At 30.1% G+C, this 17,842-nt stretch overlaps 1 protein-coding gene across 1 annotated transcript; it reads left to right on the forward strand.

Annotated features, from left to right (window-relative positions):
- Nucleotides 1–6,275: 6,275 nt before the first annotated feature.
- LOC133203353 (uncharacterized) lies at nt 6,276–16,171 on the forward strand. The gene is made up of 8 exons (XM_061339148.1): nt 6,276–6,323; nt 6,517–6,748; nt 6,844–6,960; nt 12,610–12,700; nt 12,936–13,042; nt 14,477–14,545; nt 15,455–15,523; nt 16,167–16,171. The coding sequence occupies exons 1-8, from the start codon at nt 6,276–6,278 to the stop codon at nt 16,169–16,171; spliced, it is 738 nt and encodes a 245-aa protein (XP_061195132.1).
- Nucleotides 16,172–17,842: the final 1,671 nt, after the last annotated feature.

Genomic DNA, 17,842 nt, shown 5'->3' on the forward strand with positions numbered 1-17,842 from the left:
GTTTTCCAAGACCTTGGCTTTAAGGAGAAAAATTTTGATAGGAAATAAAAGCACTAAGTCTCTACTTTATCTTGATGTTTAAAATGGAACATAAGGTGTTAGTCAATAAATTGGTATATCTACAGGGTCATTTTATGCATAAAGTGAATCTAGCTCTTTAATGTGTATGACACTTAATATTATTTTCAAATATAATCATATTCTTAATTTGATGCTGTGGTAATTAATTAGTGCTATTTCTTTTTCTTTGTCAAATTTTCTTTGTAACAAATAAGTAATAGACTTAATTGTGGTGGAAAGTAAGCCTCACTTCATACCTATAACCTTATTCTATATAAATATAATGCTTATGTTTCTGAAAAAAAAATGTGAGGAATTTTAATTTTTTTTTTTTTGAACTGAAGAAACAATGTTACAAAATTAATGTTTAAAAATAACAATAATGTGTAAGATTTGACAATGATAATGTAGTTCATAATAAATTTTATTAATTTCTAATGTAATAATAACTGGAAAAGAAAGAAAATGAAGAGTCAAATTATACACAGGAGCTATAATTTAGCATATCTATATTATAAAGTATAGGAAAGAGAATGAGAGAGTGCAAGAAACAACAAAACGGAAAGTGAATGTAAATGGAAAATAGCCCAGAATCCAATTATTCCTAAAATACAACAAAATGAAACTGTAACAAACATTTAAACTTAATAGGTAAATAAAAAAGTGTGAAAAATGAATTAAATGATCAAAATCTCTTTGAAGACTTGATATATCCTTAATTCTCATTATATCGCGGGTTCCATTGTATCGCGGTATTTTCAAAATATTAGGATACATAGCTCATTTCCTTTCTGTTGATGGACTACCTGTCTGTCGTCTGAATGTTGACTTTTGTGATAGTTAAAAAGTATGGAACACTCGTTGGAAAAATATTTATTCAAATAAAACGAAATTTTACAGATTTCCTTTCCCGTTTTTATTTTATTTAGACCATTAAATATATAACCAAGTAAAATCCATAATAAAGTTCATATTTTGAAAGCCTTACGTTTATATTATTTGTTAAGTTTTTATGTAGATGTACATCATAAATTCAAAAATAAAAATTGTACTTTGTGACAGTGTCAAGCCTCCATGTTTTTCAATACCTCGATACAATGAGACTCTCCACTTTAGAAGGTAAATAAGACTTCCTGTTTTAAAAATAGACTACAAAGTAAACGAAGGAAGCTTAGAAAAAAATTAGTCACTAAAAAGTTAGGCCATTGATAGGTTTATGAAAAGTATTCGGTGAAAAGTTAAAGTAAGAATTTGGAATAACTTTTTTACGCAAAAGAAAGAAGTACCGCGATATTATGAGACACCAGTATACAATTAGATTTATCAGGTATGAGCCTATCTCCAAACGGCAAGCTATGCTAAATTTAATCGAAAGAGAAGTTTTCTGATTCTTATTTATTCTGAAGACATTCAAAAAATAACATTCTCTGATATTATAGACAGAGTAGCCTATGACAAAAAGATAGTTATCCTCGTTGTAATATCAGCATCTAATACAAGATGTTGTTTCACTTAGAAAATGATTAAATAGACGATGATTTGAATAAATAGATTCATTTATTAGTTGGCAATGTCATGTTTCCTTGCAAGTACCGAATTCAACTGATTGTATACATGTAGAGTAGGGCAAAACTTCGACAACCTGGGACTTTCGTATATGCGTTTAATATCCATTGAAATGGGAAGCGTTGAATATCAGAGTTGTAATCAGATGCAAAGTAAGAGTAAGCATATTTTCTCTACATTATTTTTAAAATTACTTTTCTTGATACATTTAATATAAACAGTAACAAATATCCCCTCATTTTTCATGATACATGTGAATTCACTATTTACTATAATAATATAATGCCTTATGGAGATATCTGATAACCAGTAATATTGATTAATTAAATATTAATTATTTATCAATTAAGTTTAATTCACCCTGTGACATGAAGTTTGTTGTAAGAATTTGTGTCCAATCCTTTTGAATAATTAAAAAAATATGTTCAGAAACAATAAGGGAATCTGACAGTGTAAAAGCAGAAGTCATCCTGTTTGTCACATAGATAGTTATTAGTTCGCCACATCTTTAAAAGTCAGTAAAACATCCACATGTGAAAGGGATGTGAAAGACCTTTTAGTGTCTTTTCTTTGAGTTCGCATTCACATGGGATTTATCAAGATCAGTGAAAAAAGTTATTGATGAAATTTGAAAAAAAAAAAAAAAAAAAAAAAAAAAAATGACATGAGTTTTCTTTTCTTTTAAATTGATGGATTGTATGTTGTTTAACGTTCAATTCAATAATTTTTCACTCATATAAAGACTTCACCATATACCGGTGAAGGACTCCAAACCTTTGACCTTTACCCGGCATTCGGCCATTAAGCAGTGAGGGATCTTTATCGTACCAACGACTGCTGTGACAAGAGGCCTCGTTTTTTTAAGGTCCGAAGGAATTTTTACTTCGAAATGCCAACACGCGCTTCGCAAAGGAACAGCTGCTACATGTACCTATTTTTTCTGTCAACTTATTTCAGTCGCGGCGGAGGTTCGAACCTACGACCTCCCTCCCAATGACGGAGCGAGCGCTCTACCGATTAATTAATTGCTACCTCTGCTTTTTGAAAACTTTGACCTTACAGACTATCTAAAAAGTGTAAAGAGTGAATCAATTGAAAAATAAATTTATTTCTTGATAATTTGTATAAAGTAATCAGCTTGTTTTGTCAAACGGACTCAATTACGCACTAAATGCAAAAAATTCCTAGTTTTCATGAATCCCATTAAAATAATTATTAGGAAATTAATTAAGGAATTTGCCTTTCACGATTATTCTTTTTATTTTCAAAACATTATAGGAATTAAGATAACTCTTTCTGTGGCAAATAATTGTTAATCCTGCATGGAATACAACCGTTGGCCCTCTCATTTTAGTCTTCAGTAAAACGATCAATAAATCATATTTGATTTTAAAAATAATTTTTTGAATAAATTTTTGACTGTATATACTTACAGTCACTATATTCTTATAAAATATGGACAAATATAAAGTTACTTTACACCTACAAAACTCTACATGAAATATTACCCCGAAATACTGATCATGACACAGAATATGTACGCAGTACAGTTAAGGTGACAAATGGAAATATCGGCGAATTTTTTAGATAGAAAATACATTCTTTACAAGGATGGGCGTTTCTTTTTAGGACTTTACTATTTTCGGACGAATGCAATGTGGTTGAAAACTACATGTTGTGGACGATTAGATTTTTTATTTAGACTTGTCACGTGATGTGGCAGTCACGTGATTTTAGCAAATATACCTGAAGTATTGAGGTCATCTATAAATTCTAATATTGCAAGGGCATAATCAAGTTAAACATCTAAGTTTAACATATAATTATTTTCAACACTCTTTGCAGTTTGTGAAAAGTGCTGCGAACCTATATAGACTCTACTATCTAATTGCTAAAATTACATTTGTTAGACCTTATGTTGAATATTTTGCTGGTCAAGTACATTAAATATAGATATAATTAATTCATTTGCAAGATTTCAACAGGTTCGCAGCACTTTTCAAATACCTTCATGCCTCTTGAGTTTATGTGTAAAAGCTTGTCGTAATTCATTGAGGGTATGCCCTTGCAATATATCGATTTATTACGACCCTTCTATAACCTTTCAATGAATCTGCATACAAATATACGACAGTATCGCTTGTCTAGGGAATGTGCTGGAAGTATATGAATAAAATCATAAAATAGACATCGCATCCAAGTAAATGGCCTCTTATATATCTACAATTTATATTTTATTTAATTACAAAATACATTTTTCATTCTATAAATATAACTTGATCCGCCTTTCACTGCATACAAACTGCGTCAAATTTTACGATATGACGTCACATTGACAAGTGCATTGCGATCAGTGAATTGTTTATATATTGCTGTGTGGGATTTAAACAACGACAATAATGCATGCACTAGTTAGTATTGATGTAGTTTAAAGCTATTCAACAGTTTAAAATAGCAAATCATTTCATTTTGTGGTAATCTGAAGAACTTATATTTTTGTGTGATGTCATAGTAAGCATTTCCCGTATAAATTTGGCCCCGCCTCCATACTGCAGCCTTAACTGTGCTGCGTACTGGCTGATAGTAAACTAATGCATATATAAAATAAAGTAGGAATTATTTATCTAATAGAATATTCTAATGTATTTGAATATTTCTAGCGAATGTTCGAAAATGAATTATTAACAATTTTGAAATCCCTTTATTTAAGTATATAGTATTATTTTGATTTCTTTAACTGTTTTCTTTTTTTCTATTTTTTTAAAACTTTTTTTACTGAAAAAAATCTCATTGATGCTACTAGGACAATGCCGATTTTAGTAAATAAACGCTGGTTCTATCATTTGCCTACTGATGTTTATGCTGGAAATGCTATTTTTTTAAATGCAGATCCTAATGCTAGCTGTATGCTATATTTTTTGTTTGCTTTTGCTGATGGTGATTTAAATATTAGAATAAGTTCCTTGTACCGTAGAGGAGGATCAGCAGTCACTTCGCAATTCCAACAAATTTTGGGAAGACGAATTTTCAAAACCTACATACTTATTGTCAATTAAGGAAATCCATAACCTTTTCTTATATGTGTAATCAGGATGATTTCAACAAAGTAATTTTGTAGATGATCAATCACAAGATGTGAATATTAACGAATTCCATTTTAATTGAAAATAGTTATCTATGTTACAAAATATAGTCTTCAATTATAATGAAGAAATATTCCAGAATCGTAGAAAAGTCATATAATTGGTTTAATCGACGTTTAAAAGTATTTTATTTTTATTTTATTAAAAAATCTTAGGACTTTTTCGTACGATCAACATTTGACTTACACCATTTCTTAAATACGTTATAGCACACCTCCGAAGATTTTCTCTTCGCAGCCAGCAGTTAATACATTCTTTCGACGAGTAAGGATAGAGGCTTGGTTGAACATTTACAGGACCCTGCATTATATCTTTATGAGGATATGAAGTAATTCATTATAGGTAGGGTAGATTGAACTCAATCTCTTGGACTAATACCTTAAGAATATTTTATCATATATATTTTAAGACATCAATTTTCAGTGGAATTTTTCTTTCAAATATTAAAGAGCGCATGCATCGCCCACAAAGGTTTTGAGAGGTGTGATTTTTCAAAGGATTTTACCGGTATACAACATACCTGAAAATTGGAGGTAGGCACAGTACCTTCTTATTTATGTTTTTCTTTCTTTTGTAGACATTTCCATTAATACACCGTCATTTTTTTTTATTTAACTGACGTACATTAAATTCAAACAAAACATGCAAATATTATATGCAAGCTTCAGCTGAATCTGGCCAACTCGGCGAGAACCAACAATTAATTAATGTACATTGTATGGAATTTCTAAATAATTTTGGTATACATGTATATTGTTCATCTTTGCCATTGATTTGGAAAAGAAAGGAACATGATGATTTTATTTGAAATAATTATTTCAATAGTGAACGTTATTTCAATAGTGGTTGCAACAGAGGTATTTGTGTAGAGATCAAATTCTAATTACCCTGTCCTTTTTTCAGGGAAGATTATAAATAAAAAAATGCAGCTTCTTGAAATTGGAGCGAGAGTTCAATTCCATTAATCGGTATGTCTTTTGCATATATATATTTTTTATTGTTATAAAAAAGCATAAGAGAAAGATAACTCTTTACAAGACTGTAAAGAATATTTATGTTTTAAGAGTTAATCTTCTTATATAAGAGTTTTCCTCATGTCATTATATCGATATCAAAATATAATACAGTTACTGTCAAAGGAAAGACATATAATTTGTTATAATTTAATAATAGTTTAGAAATATACTTGAAGTATATATTATACGAAGAAATTTATATATTGGAGGACATACCCATTTATCCATTAATAATTGTTTAATAAACATATTTAAACTGGGTTTTCCATCACAGTGCCGGGGATAACCGCTATATATAAAGAATTGCTTTAAAAGATCTGTAAAAACACTCTCAAAAGTTTGTTTTATTTTATTAAGATCACCGACTCAAAGTTGTACATTTTTTGTAACGATATAAAGCAAAAATGATACCGAGTGCAACCTCCATTTTTTCTTTTTTCAAATTGGATTTCCACTGTATTTTCAGAATCCATAGACGAATCGACTAACTATGAATGCAAGTAGAAGTATCTACGTTCTCTTCTATCTTGTTATCATGGTGCGTTTATATAGTTTGAAAATTAAATTTAAAGGAATATGAATATAATTTTCTATTCAATTAAAAAAAAAGAAGTATTATTTTTTAAAACATTAAATGATAGATATGTGTTTATCAGATTTTAATCACGATAAAATTCTAAACCAAATATTTTTACAGAATTTTTTACGTTGATGTGTAATTGTAATTGTAGATAACTGTATCCTTAAACCAGTATTGCTCATGGTCAAAAAGGACAGCTGAAGTTGTAAGTTCTTGTCCTAAAACAATTGACGAAACAATGAGGTCAGCCAAGACAAAGAAGTGCCATGCTCTAGCAAATGTGCAAAAATGTACAGAGCCAGATAAATTTAAATATCATTGTCTTCCGGATCATGAGCAAAGTAAATTGTTGGAAGTTTGTGCTCCTGAAAAAAATATATCAGGTAAGCATGAGCAGAACATATGAATAAATGTTGAATAAAGAGTATTAGTTTGGCTTTTGCTCAGAAATAATGACACGTTTACAATTTTACACTAGGAATATGTGTGGTTTATAACACAGACATGGATGAACTTCAGAACAATCACAATACGACCTGCAGTAACCACACGAAAGCATGCCCTTCTACTTATCTTTCAACATCATCACATTTCTGTAAGTATCTGAATATAACTTTTGCTAATAATTATTTATTCAACTGAATAGAGACCAGTGGTGCTTATACTAAAATGAAATGCATGACTTCCGTATGTCTGTGTTTCTGACCGTTTTCTGAAGGTCTGAAAATCCTATTATATAGATTATCTGTAACTGCTTTTCCTAGACGTTGATATGATTGCAAATCAGATGCATCAGATCAAAATGATATATAACTTAACTAAGATACATAATTACTTTTATCGGTTTTCATTCTCATGAATGTTGAAACTATATTTATTAAAATGTAAATTTCTGTAACAAATTTCACAACGCATTAATTTTGATATTAATTTAAGGTATGTCACTCATCAGCTTTTAAGAAAAGCTCGATCAGAACCTTAAACTTCAAAACTATTCATTACAGTTCAAGTTTTATAATAAATTTTTGAATTAAACGATGCAAACTATACAATATTCAATTTAAAAAAAAACTGCCAACAAAGTAAAAAAGAAACAAGATTTACTGTACCAACCAGACCCAAATTGACACTCAAGTAGTCCTAGAAAGCAGACCGCTTTGAGACTGCTGTGGCACTGCTCTGGGACCGCTGTGGAACTGCTCTGGGACTGCTATTGGACTGCTCTAGAAAATAGACCAAGTAGTCCCTGAGACTGCTTTCTGGGACTGCTTTGTTCACTCATGCGTGAAAAAGGTTCTTCTGAGTGACATGATAGCTCCACCCCTAGTGTATTTTGAACTTGTAGGCTCCCTGTTGTTGTTTTGTACTTTCAGCAAAAGGTGTTTAAAATAAGAATTAAAAAACCAAGGATTTATTACAAAACACAAAATTTATATAAATAGAGATAGCTAAAATTACTAACTGCGCTCTGGGGCTGTAAATTTACACAATTGCATTCTAGAATTAATTTTAAAAAATGAAAGTTGTTAAAAAAAGGGGAAAGAAAACTTGTCAATACAATAAGATTTTCAGAGCGACCTAATGTATTGGATTTTTTAAAATGAAAAAGCTAATACCACACTAAAAAGAAGCATTCTATCCTATGTTTTTAACCGCTCTTTAATTAAACTTAATAAGTATTTAAATGACCATGATATAAAATTACCAGGTATTCTTCCGTCACATAACAATGTGAAAAATTATCGGGGGATTAATATATAAATTAATATTTAATTTATAAACAAGTTGTTAAAAGAGTACATTTATTCAAGAAATAAACATTTGAAAATATCAGGAACTGTGACTTATTTCTTGTTTGTTTTGTTAGTGTTTACCTACCCGATTAAAAAAAAGCAATACAATTGTACTGAATGGTGTCAACACCTGAAGTATCAATCTCCTTTGGGCATTATTAGCAGGAAGTCCACACATTATTTGGGTATCACTGTTACACATGAACATGTTGAAGGTTTTATTTGCGTGATTTACAGATGTACACTTGAACGTTTATACAATAAAACACTTAGAATTATTGTTATTGTTTTCTGCTATAGAGAATCAAACGACAATTAAATCGGCAAGTCAGTAAAAATAATCAGGACATAAATAGAATAGTCGGCAAAATTTAACAAAGAAGTTTTCACAAGCTCCAATACTATGCTTAAAAAAGAATATGAATATTTGAATTAAAAAAATACCATGATTTTGATAATACAACATAAGAAAGAAAGGAAAAGAAATGTCTTGTCCAGTTGTTTGAGAACTAGCATAAATCTTAGAGTATTGGTGCTGTTACACTGTTCCAAAATTTAAATGCTAAGGACATAAATTGATGTTAAATATTTCAATGATTGAAGAATATTCTTTGGGATAACTTCTAGATTAAAAGGTTATACCGTGGTTATCCCATGGTTACAATGTATCAGGGTCTATTCACCTCAAATTTTACTAAAGAGGTAAATAGAATTATTATTAAATAATTCCTAAGTTTAATCTAATACAGAATATTGTTATTCCTTTACGAGGTACTGGCATCAAAAGGATTTATTAAAAAAAAGTAAAATCAAAATTCTAAAATATTGCGATTGTTAATTATTAGGTCACCTAAGCCACTCAGGTGACCTATTGCTATCCGTTCTCGTCCGTCTGCGTGCGTCTTGCGTCGAGTGTTAACATTTGAACCTTTTTAGCTTCTTCTCTGAAACCGCTTAATCAATTTCAACCAAATTTGGCATATAGCATCTATGGGTGAAGGGGAACAAAAATTATGAATTTCATGGTCCCTGCCCTCTGGGACCTGAGTGATAGGGCCAAAACCACTAAAAATAATGCAATCTTTAAAAAACTTCTTTACTCCTGGACATCAAGCAGTCAAACTGTTGGCATCCTTGTAATAAGCATTGAGCCCTCTACCAAAATTGTGAAATTCATGGCCCCAGGGTCAGGGGCTCAGGTGTTAGGGCAGGGCTCTATTGATTATATAGTGAAAATGCTTTAATTTTTTGAAAATCTCTTCTCTGCTCCTGGGTATTAAATAAAGTAACTAAGTACATATTTATGATGAGCAAGAGAGCCTCTTCCAAAATTGTGAATTTCATGGCCCCAGGGTCAGGGATTCTGGTGTTAGGGTGAGGCTCTAGAGATTATATAGTGAAAAAGCATTAATTCTTTAAAAATCTTCTCCTCTGCTCCTGGGCATTAAGGTGATAAACTACAGTACCGACCAGACACAACCTAACAGAAAGCGAACCCAAAGCGCACCCCGGGTTCGCTGCCTGGGTTCGCTTCGGGTTCGCTTGGGGTTCGCTATAGCGGACCCCGAGCGAACCCGCAGCGGACCCAGAGCGAACGCCGAAAGCGAACCCCAAATTCAGTAGCGAACCCAGCAAGCCAACGCGCGTTCGGTGTTGCGTAACTGATCTGTCAATCAGGATTAGCGATAAGACGTGTTAACCAATCAGCGCGTCGACCGATCAGCATGCCAGTTTGTTATTCGATGTAAATAAAACATTCTACAAGCAAAGCGGGTTTATGTACAGTGTGAAATTATTATTAACACGATTAAAAAAATATTTATATTTATAAATTAATATCTAGGTAGCATGTTATATTTACACATTTATTTTCTTTATTTGTTATTTTTAAAATCCATCTATTTATATTGCGTAAATTTATCAGACAAAAAGTTCTTTAATGTATAAAAGAAAATAATGGTTATTACAATTGTTACTAAAAAAAGAAAAAAGGAAAAAAAAAGTATTTTGACAAATTATAACATTTCATTATCTCAAGATACTGTACAGGAGTATGTATATGTACGTGCTTTCATTCAATTATTTTATTTTTATAATTCTAATTTACATTTTTGTTTAAATCCAGATCAACATCAAAATTATTAATCTTAATTGAAGAAAAGTAAAAAAAATATAAATATATATATATATAAAAACTGAATAAAGAACAGCATAAATGTACTTGTACAGTATGTACAATCGTAAACTGCTATGGTATTATTTTGATTTATCTTTTACAAAAAAATAATGTAAAGCTTGATTTACCTTCTTTTATTATTATTATTATTATTATTATTATTATTATTATTCTTAACTGAAATAAAAAGAAAAAAAAAACAAAAAAAAACAACGCGCGATTTACATGTACATTATTGAACGAACTAATTATCGGTAGTAAATAAGCAATATAATAAGTCGTACAGTATTGTATTCTTTTAAATAGCGTAACTTTAAATGATTAAGCGTATAGTTAAGATGTTTAATGATTTTTTTTTTCTGATGATGGGTCACGTTAACTGCTTATTGTGGTCATGATATTTTTATATCAATACACCAGAAATGTACATTTTTACAAAAAAAATTATTAATTCCCAATACTTACATGTACATAAATAATTAGTCGACAAATGTACACGACATGATTGTCGGGGTTACTTTTTATCCCTGATAATTATTATTTTTTTAATTTCTGCAGATGAATGAATTTAAAAAAAAAAAATGCTGATTTTTGAATTCATAAATGGAAAGATGAATATAAGTATTCATTCATTATTTAGGCCACTTTTTAAATTTTTTTTACCCCCATACTGCATATTATAAAATCCAATAGAATCAAAACTCACAGTCAACGTATATTATATGATAGAACATGCTGCATTCGATCATAAATTACATTTTTACGTATTAAAAAGATAAAAAAAATTTAAGTCGGAGATTTACATTAATAATTATTTGTAATCTAAAATACCTATTAAATCTTATTTACATGTAGTTTCAAAAATATTTTTTTTTATAATATTTTTTTCAGTTTTCCAAAGTCGATTAATTGCAGCAGTAAATATATATCTAAAATATCTATTAATATTTTTTTTTTTTTGTTTTTTTGTTTTTTTTTAAATATCCACTCCTAAATATTTTTAACTATTTTGTGTAAAACGTGATCGTTCGTGTATGTTGTCAACAATAACATTGCAGCCACTGCACATGCACATGTATCGATCGCCACAAAAACAAAAATTATTTAGGTCAACATGCGAGTTAATTATGTTAACATGCAAGAAAATTATGTCAACATGCGAGATAAGTATGTTGACTTAACTTTTGTTTTTATTTGCTTTTCCCCCTTTTAATGTAAATTCCTTTTTCTGTACAATGTATATCCCCTACTATCCAAAGTTCGTTATCATAAGCAGAAAGCTAGCCAGGTTACTCTCTGAATTATTTTTATGCCCCCTTATCGAAGATTCGGGGGTATATACACTGTGGTTTTTTTTTCCTCTCCGTCCGTCTGTCTGTCTGTTTGTCTGCAAAAACTTTAACATTGTTCATAACTTTTAATTGGTTTGAGCTATGGCTTTCATATTTCACATGTGTATTCCCTTTGACAAGATCTTTCTTTGGGTACCATCAAATTTGACCTTTTGACCTTGAAGTTTGACCCAGTTTTACAAAATTTTACCCAACTTTAACCTTGGCTATAACTTTTGAACAGTTGGTGCTTAGGCTTTCATCCTTCACATGTGTAGGCCTTTTAACAAGACCTACCTTCGGATACCAACAACTTTGACCCTTTGATCTTGACCTAGGAGTTTGACCTACTTTTGAAAAACTTTAGCCTTGGCCATAACTTTTGAATGGTTGATGCTAGGGCTTTTATATTTCACATGTGTATTTCTTGTGAGAAGGCCTTTTCTTGGGCACCATTAATTTTGACCATTTTACCATGACCTTGATGTTTGAATTACTTTTGAAAAACTTTAATCTTTTCCATATCTTTTCAATGGTTGCTGCTAGGGTTATCATATTTCTTAGGTATATTTTTGGTACAAGACTTTATTTTGGATATCAACATATTTAATTTGCTTTTGAGAAATTTTAACCTTCGCTATAAGTTGCCATAAGGGGGCATCAGTGTTTCACAAATATATCTTGTTATTTTTTTATAATTGTTATCCCAACTGTGTAGTATCAAGTCCAGTAGCAGGGCTGCTGGTTTGTTAACATAGAATGATTTCATGGCAGTGAAACTGGAAAAAAAATACCTTGTTTTAAATGCTGCAAATCTGTTGTAATGCTTTAGTTTTTTTTTTAACTTGAAAATCTTATTTTTTATGTAGAACGCCACATGTATTTATTGCAAACATCTTCCTGATGGAATGCCTTTCTAATCGATTTCTCTGTTTGCTTTCAAGATATGTCTTGTCAAAAAATGATAAATGTGGAGTCAACCTTTTCAAGAATTTTTGAAGTTACAAGTCCTTCACCGGATGATACTCAGAATGAGTAAGTGAGCATTACATTTTATTTAAAACTAGTCAAGTAAGAATGAAAAAATAAATAGATGACAAAAACATTACTTGAGATATTTTTCCATTCTTCTATGATTTTTATTGTTGTTAAATATTGTACTTTTATTAAATGCTTTGGCCAATTCAGAATGAATATAAAAAGTATGTATTGCAGTTCTTAATTGTCTTTTACTAATTGTCATCTGCAATTTTTTTTTATGTTTTTGCAGGTCAGTGATATTCCTTAGTACCCTATCAGCACTTCTAAGTTGTATCGTTGTTATAGCTATAGCAGTTATTCTTTGGAAACGAAGAAAACATTTCAAAGAAATTCAAAGTACGTGTTATTTCTCGGAAAAGGGATATTGTTTTCTAATTGTATGAAGTAAATACAATGTTTATTCTCTTTTTCTCTGTGCCATTCATCAACAAACCTATAAAAACAAAAACAAGTCACTATTTTATTTATACTTTCATAGACATTTCAGCAACACTGATATAAGGACCCGTATTACAGCCATGTATTTCTTCTTTATTTAAGGAAAAAGAAAACAAAGAAAAAGGGAATAAAAAATTTGGCTTCAAATTCTGGTTATTTTTATTATAATATACCTAACATTTCCCCATCAAGCCATTGTATTCTGATTGTGGCTATAATGGATTTAATTTTGTAATGAAAAAGGTGAAGATATCGAACAGTGATATTACTGATGTGATTCAGTTCTTATATCGTATTAATGGATTTAGAGTATTATCAAAAGGTATATACATGTACGTATTGCCGTCGAAGAGTCTACAGGAAAAAAGAATATCATTCACCACCCCACCACAACCACCAAATAAATACAGAGAATTTCACATGAAAAGAATAGTAACTTCCTCTGTTATTCTGGGCCATGAATTGATTTTTTCTGTGCCTCATATATTAATATTTCTTTACGTAAGTTAGTTCAAGAGTTATTTTGAAATAAATGTGCTTAATATAATTTTATTTGTATTGCAGTGTGTTTCAATAAGGATCCTCAAATAAAACTTATGTCTAATAAAGCTGATCTCATTTTATTCTTAATGATCATACAGTGTAGGATGTTACCTAAACTAAGTGTTTAAAATATCAGGCATTACTTCTAAGGTCATCTTCAAGTCTTGGCAAGTCATCAGAAGCATTTCCGCTTTTAGATTATGCTGATATATTATCTTCTTTTGGAGGGGGTATGACATATTTGAATGACACAAGAGATTCCTTTAAAAAAGTTGAACGTGTAAATTCATTTTTCCATCTGTAAAATTTTCTATACTTTCAATATCTTCCCATAGCAAGATGAATTCATTGTAACAAATCACTAAACCAAAAAAATATATTTCGATGAAAAACATTAATTTTCTTTACTGAACCAACATACAATTAAAAAAAAAATGTCATAACAGTCAGCAATAAGCTTTTTCTAAATTTAGGTAATGAAGAAGAGCGAGATATTTTCATCTCTAAAGATGTCGAAGTACAATTTCGAAGAAAGAAAATAATATGTAAAGGTAACGCTACATTTTTTTTTTGAAACCAAAATGCTTAATGATTTCTAAAAGTTATTTTTTTTAAGTAGTAATGTGAATTATCTTAACAAATATCTTAAATTATATTGCATCAACGTTATAACCTTTGTATCAAGTTTGCCGAAACGAGTTTTGTTGCAAATGAATTATTGTTTTATTTGATTGAATTGACTTTGAAAAATTATGCTTAACAAAAATTGTTTCCATTTTGAAATTTAAGAAGAGGATCCCTTTAGATCCAGAGAAGACATGTTAGAATTTGTAGAAATGAGAAGAACTACTATTAAAGGTAATTTTTATATGATGCAAAAAGAAGTTTTTTTCATGGGAAAATACACGGAGAACACATAGAAGCCTCAAGCTTACATACAGTGTGACAGTGAATTCAATATCAATGTGGTAATATCACGAAGGTACCGGGCCTAGGACATTACTGCACTTTGATAGCATGATGTTTTTTTAAATAACATGGATGAGGTTTTCGACACCTTCATAAAATTTCTGATAATGAGAACATGAGATTTCTATTGGGGCGAAAAGGCCATAGGAATCAGAACCTAGCGATTTTCAGAATAAAATCAAACTAAATCAACTCAACAACTTGTATTCGGTCAACTTGTCTGAATAAGGACCCTGATGAGTTGTCTTTACAGAAGCTTTACAGAGATCAGATTATGAGTTCTGTAATGTCACCTGACTTTTGAGAAAATCTTTGGTTTCCTCATAAAGAGTTTTTTTTATGAAACGAGATAAAATATATCTATATTATGAATTTCTGAAATCGTGTTTGTTACCCTATTTCCCTTTTCAACCCCGACTGGAATGTTAAAATCTTTTCACTTTACTCAAAACAAACTATAGCAAATGTCACATATAATATGTACTAGTTCTCTCAAAGTGAACACTTAACAAAAACTCGTGTACATTTACTTAAAGAAAAATCTTTAAAATAAAGTTACTAATATGCTGTAATATACACAATGGAAATCGATCGCGTTTTAAAGATGTCAAATTATGATTCTTTTTTTTTTGAATAAAAATTCAGCTAGAAAAGTAATGCTTTTATTTTAAACAATGCCACACGTGATACCATCGTTTCTTTAAGATTGATAACGCAGCTAGGTTAAGGACTCCCATACTTACATCAGCTTAGACATGTGTATATGTTTTAATACATAAGTTTGTTTTTGAAATACAGAAAAAGAAGATGCCTCGAACTCTAGGGAAGACGTCGTAAAATTGGCAGAAATAAGGAGAACTATTAAAGGTAATTCGTTTATTTGTTGCAATTTTTTTCTTATCAAAGTATGTAACTGGATAAACTTTTTTCGGTTATCATGTTGAAATGAGGGCCCGAAACATAACATATAGGGTGACTTGACTGAGCTTATGAGTTTGGTAAGGCCATCAATATTATGAGATCAATTTTTATTTTCCTCATAATATTTCACGCATGTGTATCAGATATCTATTATATGAAAATCATGAAAATCTCACAAAGTCAAACTTGTGCTCTGTGTTTTCAAAAGTTATATTTATTTCCAATGGCTTGTACTTTAGGTTTCCTGATGTGAAATTTATCTGAAATAAAACAGAATTCCATCAGATTTGAGGAAATTTGTTTAAGTTTTGTACCCTCCGTGCATGCTCTGAAAAGTACCTGTTTTAAAACAAGCAATATTATAATTTTTATGTTCAAAACCACCATAATTTTATCTTTGTTTTAATTTTTATTTTAATTTTTTTTCGGTTACTTACTTATAACTTTTACTTGTAAATACTTATTTGTATATTCACGTAAATAGAATTCTGTAGATGTTTTGTAGCACTATGAGTAACCAAGACTCGATCGCTTTCATATATTACTTCCAGCTATTGGGATTTCCAGATTTCCTTTCTGTTCTTTTTAGGTTGAAATTTGCACGATCGCTATAATTAGCATTGTCTTTTTGTTCACTAGCTATAAAACCACATCTTACTTATATGATTTGAATATGTGATGTAGCAATAGGTGATTTTTCATAATTTCAATAAATAAGACTAACGCCTCTTTTGACACTCTGCTAAATATTAATGATTGGGACTTTGTTAAATTGATTTAAATGAAATTTTTAAGGATTTTTTTTCAAAATTCATACATTCCATGTTGGAAAAAAAGAAAGTTGTATGATGGAAGTGGGTCTGAAGAGTCACTTGTCCAATCACACGATGCACTTGATTCATCTCGACATTTAGATATATCGACGACGTTTTAGCAGTAGTTACCTTCATTCATACATTGACTCGATATATCCCCGTGATCTTGATATGAAAGATTTTACAAAGTTTGATACATCTACGTAATATTTGGATATTGTACTAGAAAAGGACATTAATGGTTACCTTACAACAAAGCTTACATGATAAAAGTGATGCTTTGGACTTTTCAACTTCCCTAACTTCTGATGCAATAACTTCTCATCACATGTATGTGGAGTTTATGTCTCTGAATTGATTCCATACGATAGAGCATTGTGGCAACGCATTTTGAAAAAAAAATCAAAGTGCGTTTAAATTAGGATAAAATCAACGCACTTTCAAAAAATTTTTAAAGTGCATTAAATTTGGGACAAAACCAGCACACTTTGAAATTTTGTTTTCAATGTGCGTTAAGAGTGTACACAATCATTTTTAACCATGGAGACACATTACGCACTTCGAAAAATATTTATAAAACAAAAAAAATTGGACTATGTTTTTAGTAATAGACTGCATTACTTTGTTATATTTCTTTCAAAAAACTGATGAATTGATCTACGCTCATCGGGAACGAGGACACGGCAGGTAAAAGGTTCCCCAGCCCAACTTTTTATCTTTCCTACCCAAATATATGTATTTACGTAACTGGTATGACATTGCAAAAGAAAGGAAATTCAGCTTTAAGATAAATTTCAGTAAGTTTAATATACGTTTGAATACCGATAAAAACAAAAATTTTAGTAAATACAATACCAGATGAAAGTTAAATTGCTTATACAACAGACTTATTTATTTAATTAAGCGATTTTTTCTTGTATACCTTAGTGATAATAAAACGTGCAAATTTGACGATGAAAATTTTAGCGGCTTACTACAAAACCACCAAATAAGGCAAAGTTAACATCCCCGCTAAAAATACTTTCTCTCAAGAAATTTTAGAATATATATAAAATAGATGAAAAAATTGCGATAATCTTTCCTGAAAAAAAAAAATCGTCCTGTTATATTGAAGAAGAGAGGCTCGGGGACCATATCGCTGATCTAATCAACAATAGTCAACTAACTATATTTTGGCCAAATCAAAAACAAAACAAAATTGTTTGAAATGCATAAATAATTGATTTTTCATACCTCTTAATACTAATCAAATAACAATTAAAACAGAGCCATCATATTGTGAGGAAATAAACATTTTTTTCATGATTATCAAATAGCTATAAAATGATCATCATATTATACGGGGAAATTATTTTTAATAAGTTTAAAAACTTGGACCCCATTTGTTGCATTTCTCATACATGTAACCCTAAAGGTCATATTTGAAAAAAAAAAAAAAAACTGGAATATT

This window comes from Saccostrea echinata, unplaced genomic scaffold (assembly GCF_033153115.1).
Source record: "Saccostrea echinata isolate AGI-Se365-2 ecotype Australia unplaced genomic scaffold, CSIRO_AGI_Sech_v1 ptg000050l, whole genome shotgun sequence".
Classification (NCBI taxonomy): domain Eukaryota; kingdom Metazoa; phylum Mollusca; class Bivalvia; order Ostreida; family Ostreidae; genus Saccostrea; species Saccostrea echinata.

Bases quoted from the DNA above. Each gene is read 5' to 3' on its own strand.
- LOC133203353 (XM_061339148.1), top strand. From the start codon at position 6,276: ATGAATGCAAGTAGAAGTATCTACGTTCTCTTCTATCTTGTTATCATG. The intron at 6,749-6,843 runs GTAAGCATGAGC...ATTTTACACTAG, and splicing joins TCCTGAAAAAAATATATCAG to GAATATGTGTGGTTTATAAC. The intron at 14,546-15,454 runs GTAATTTTTATA...TTTGAAATACAG, and splicing joins GAGAAGAACTACTATTAAAG to AAAAAGAAGATGCCTCGAAC.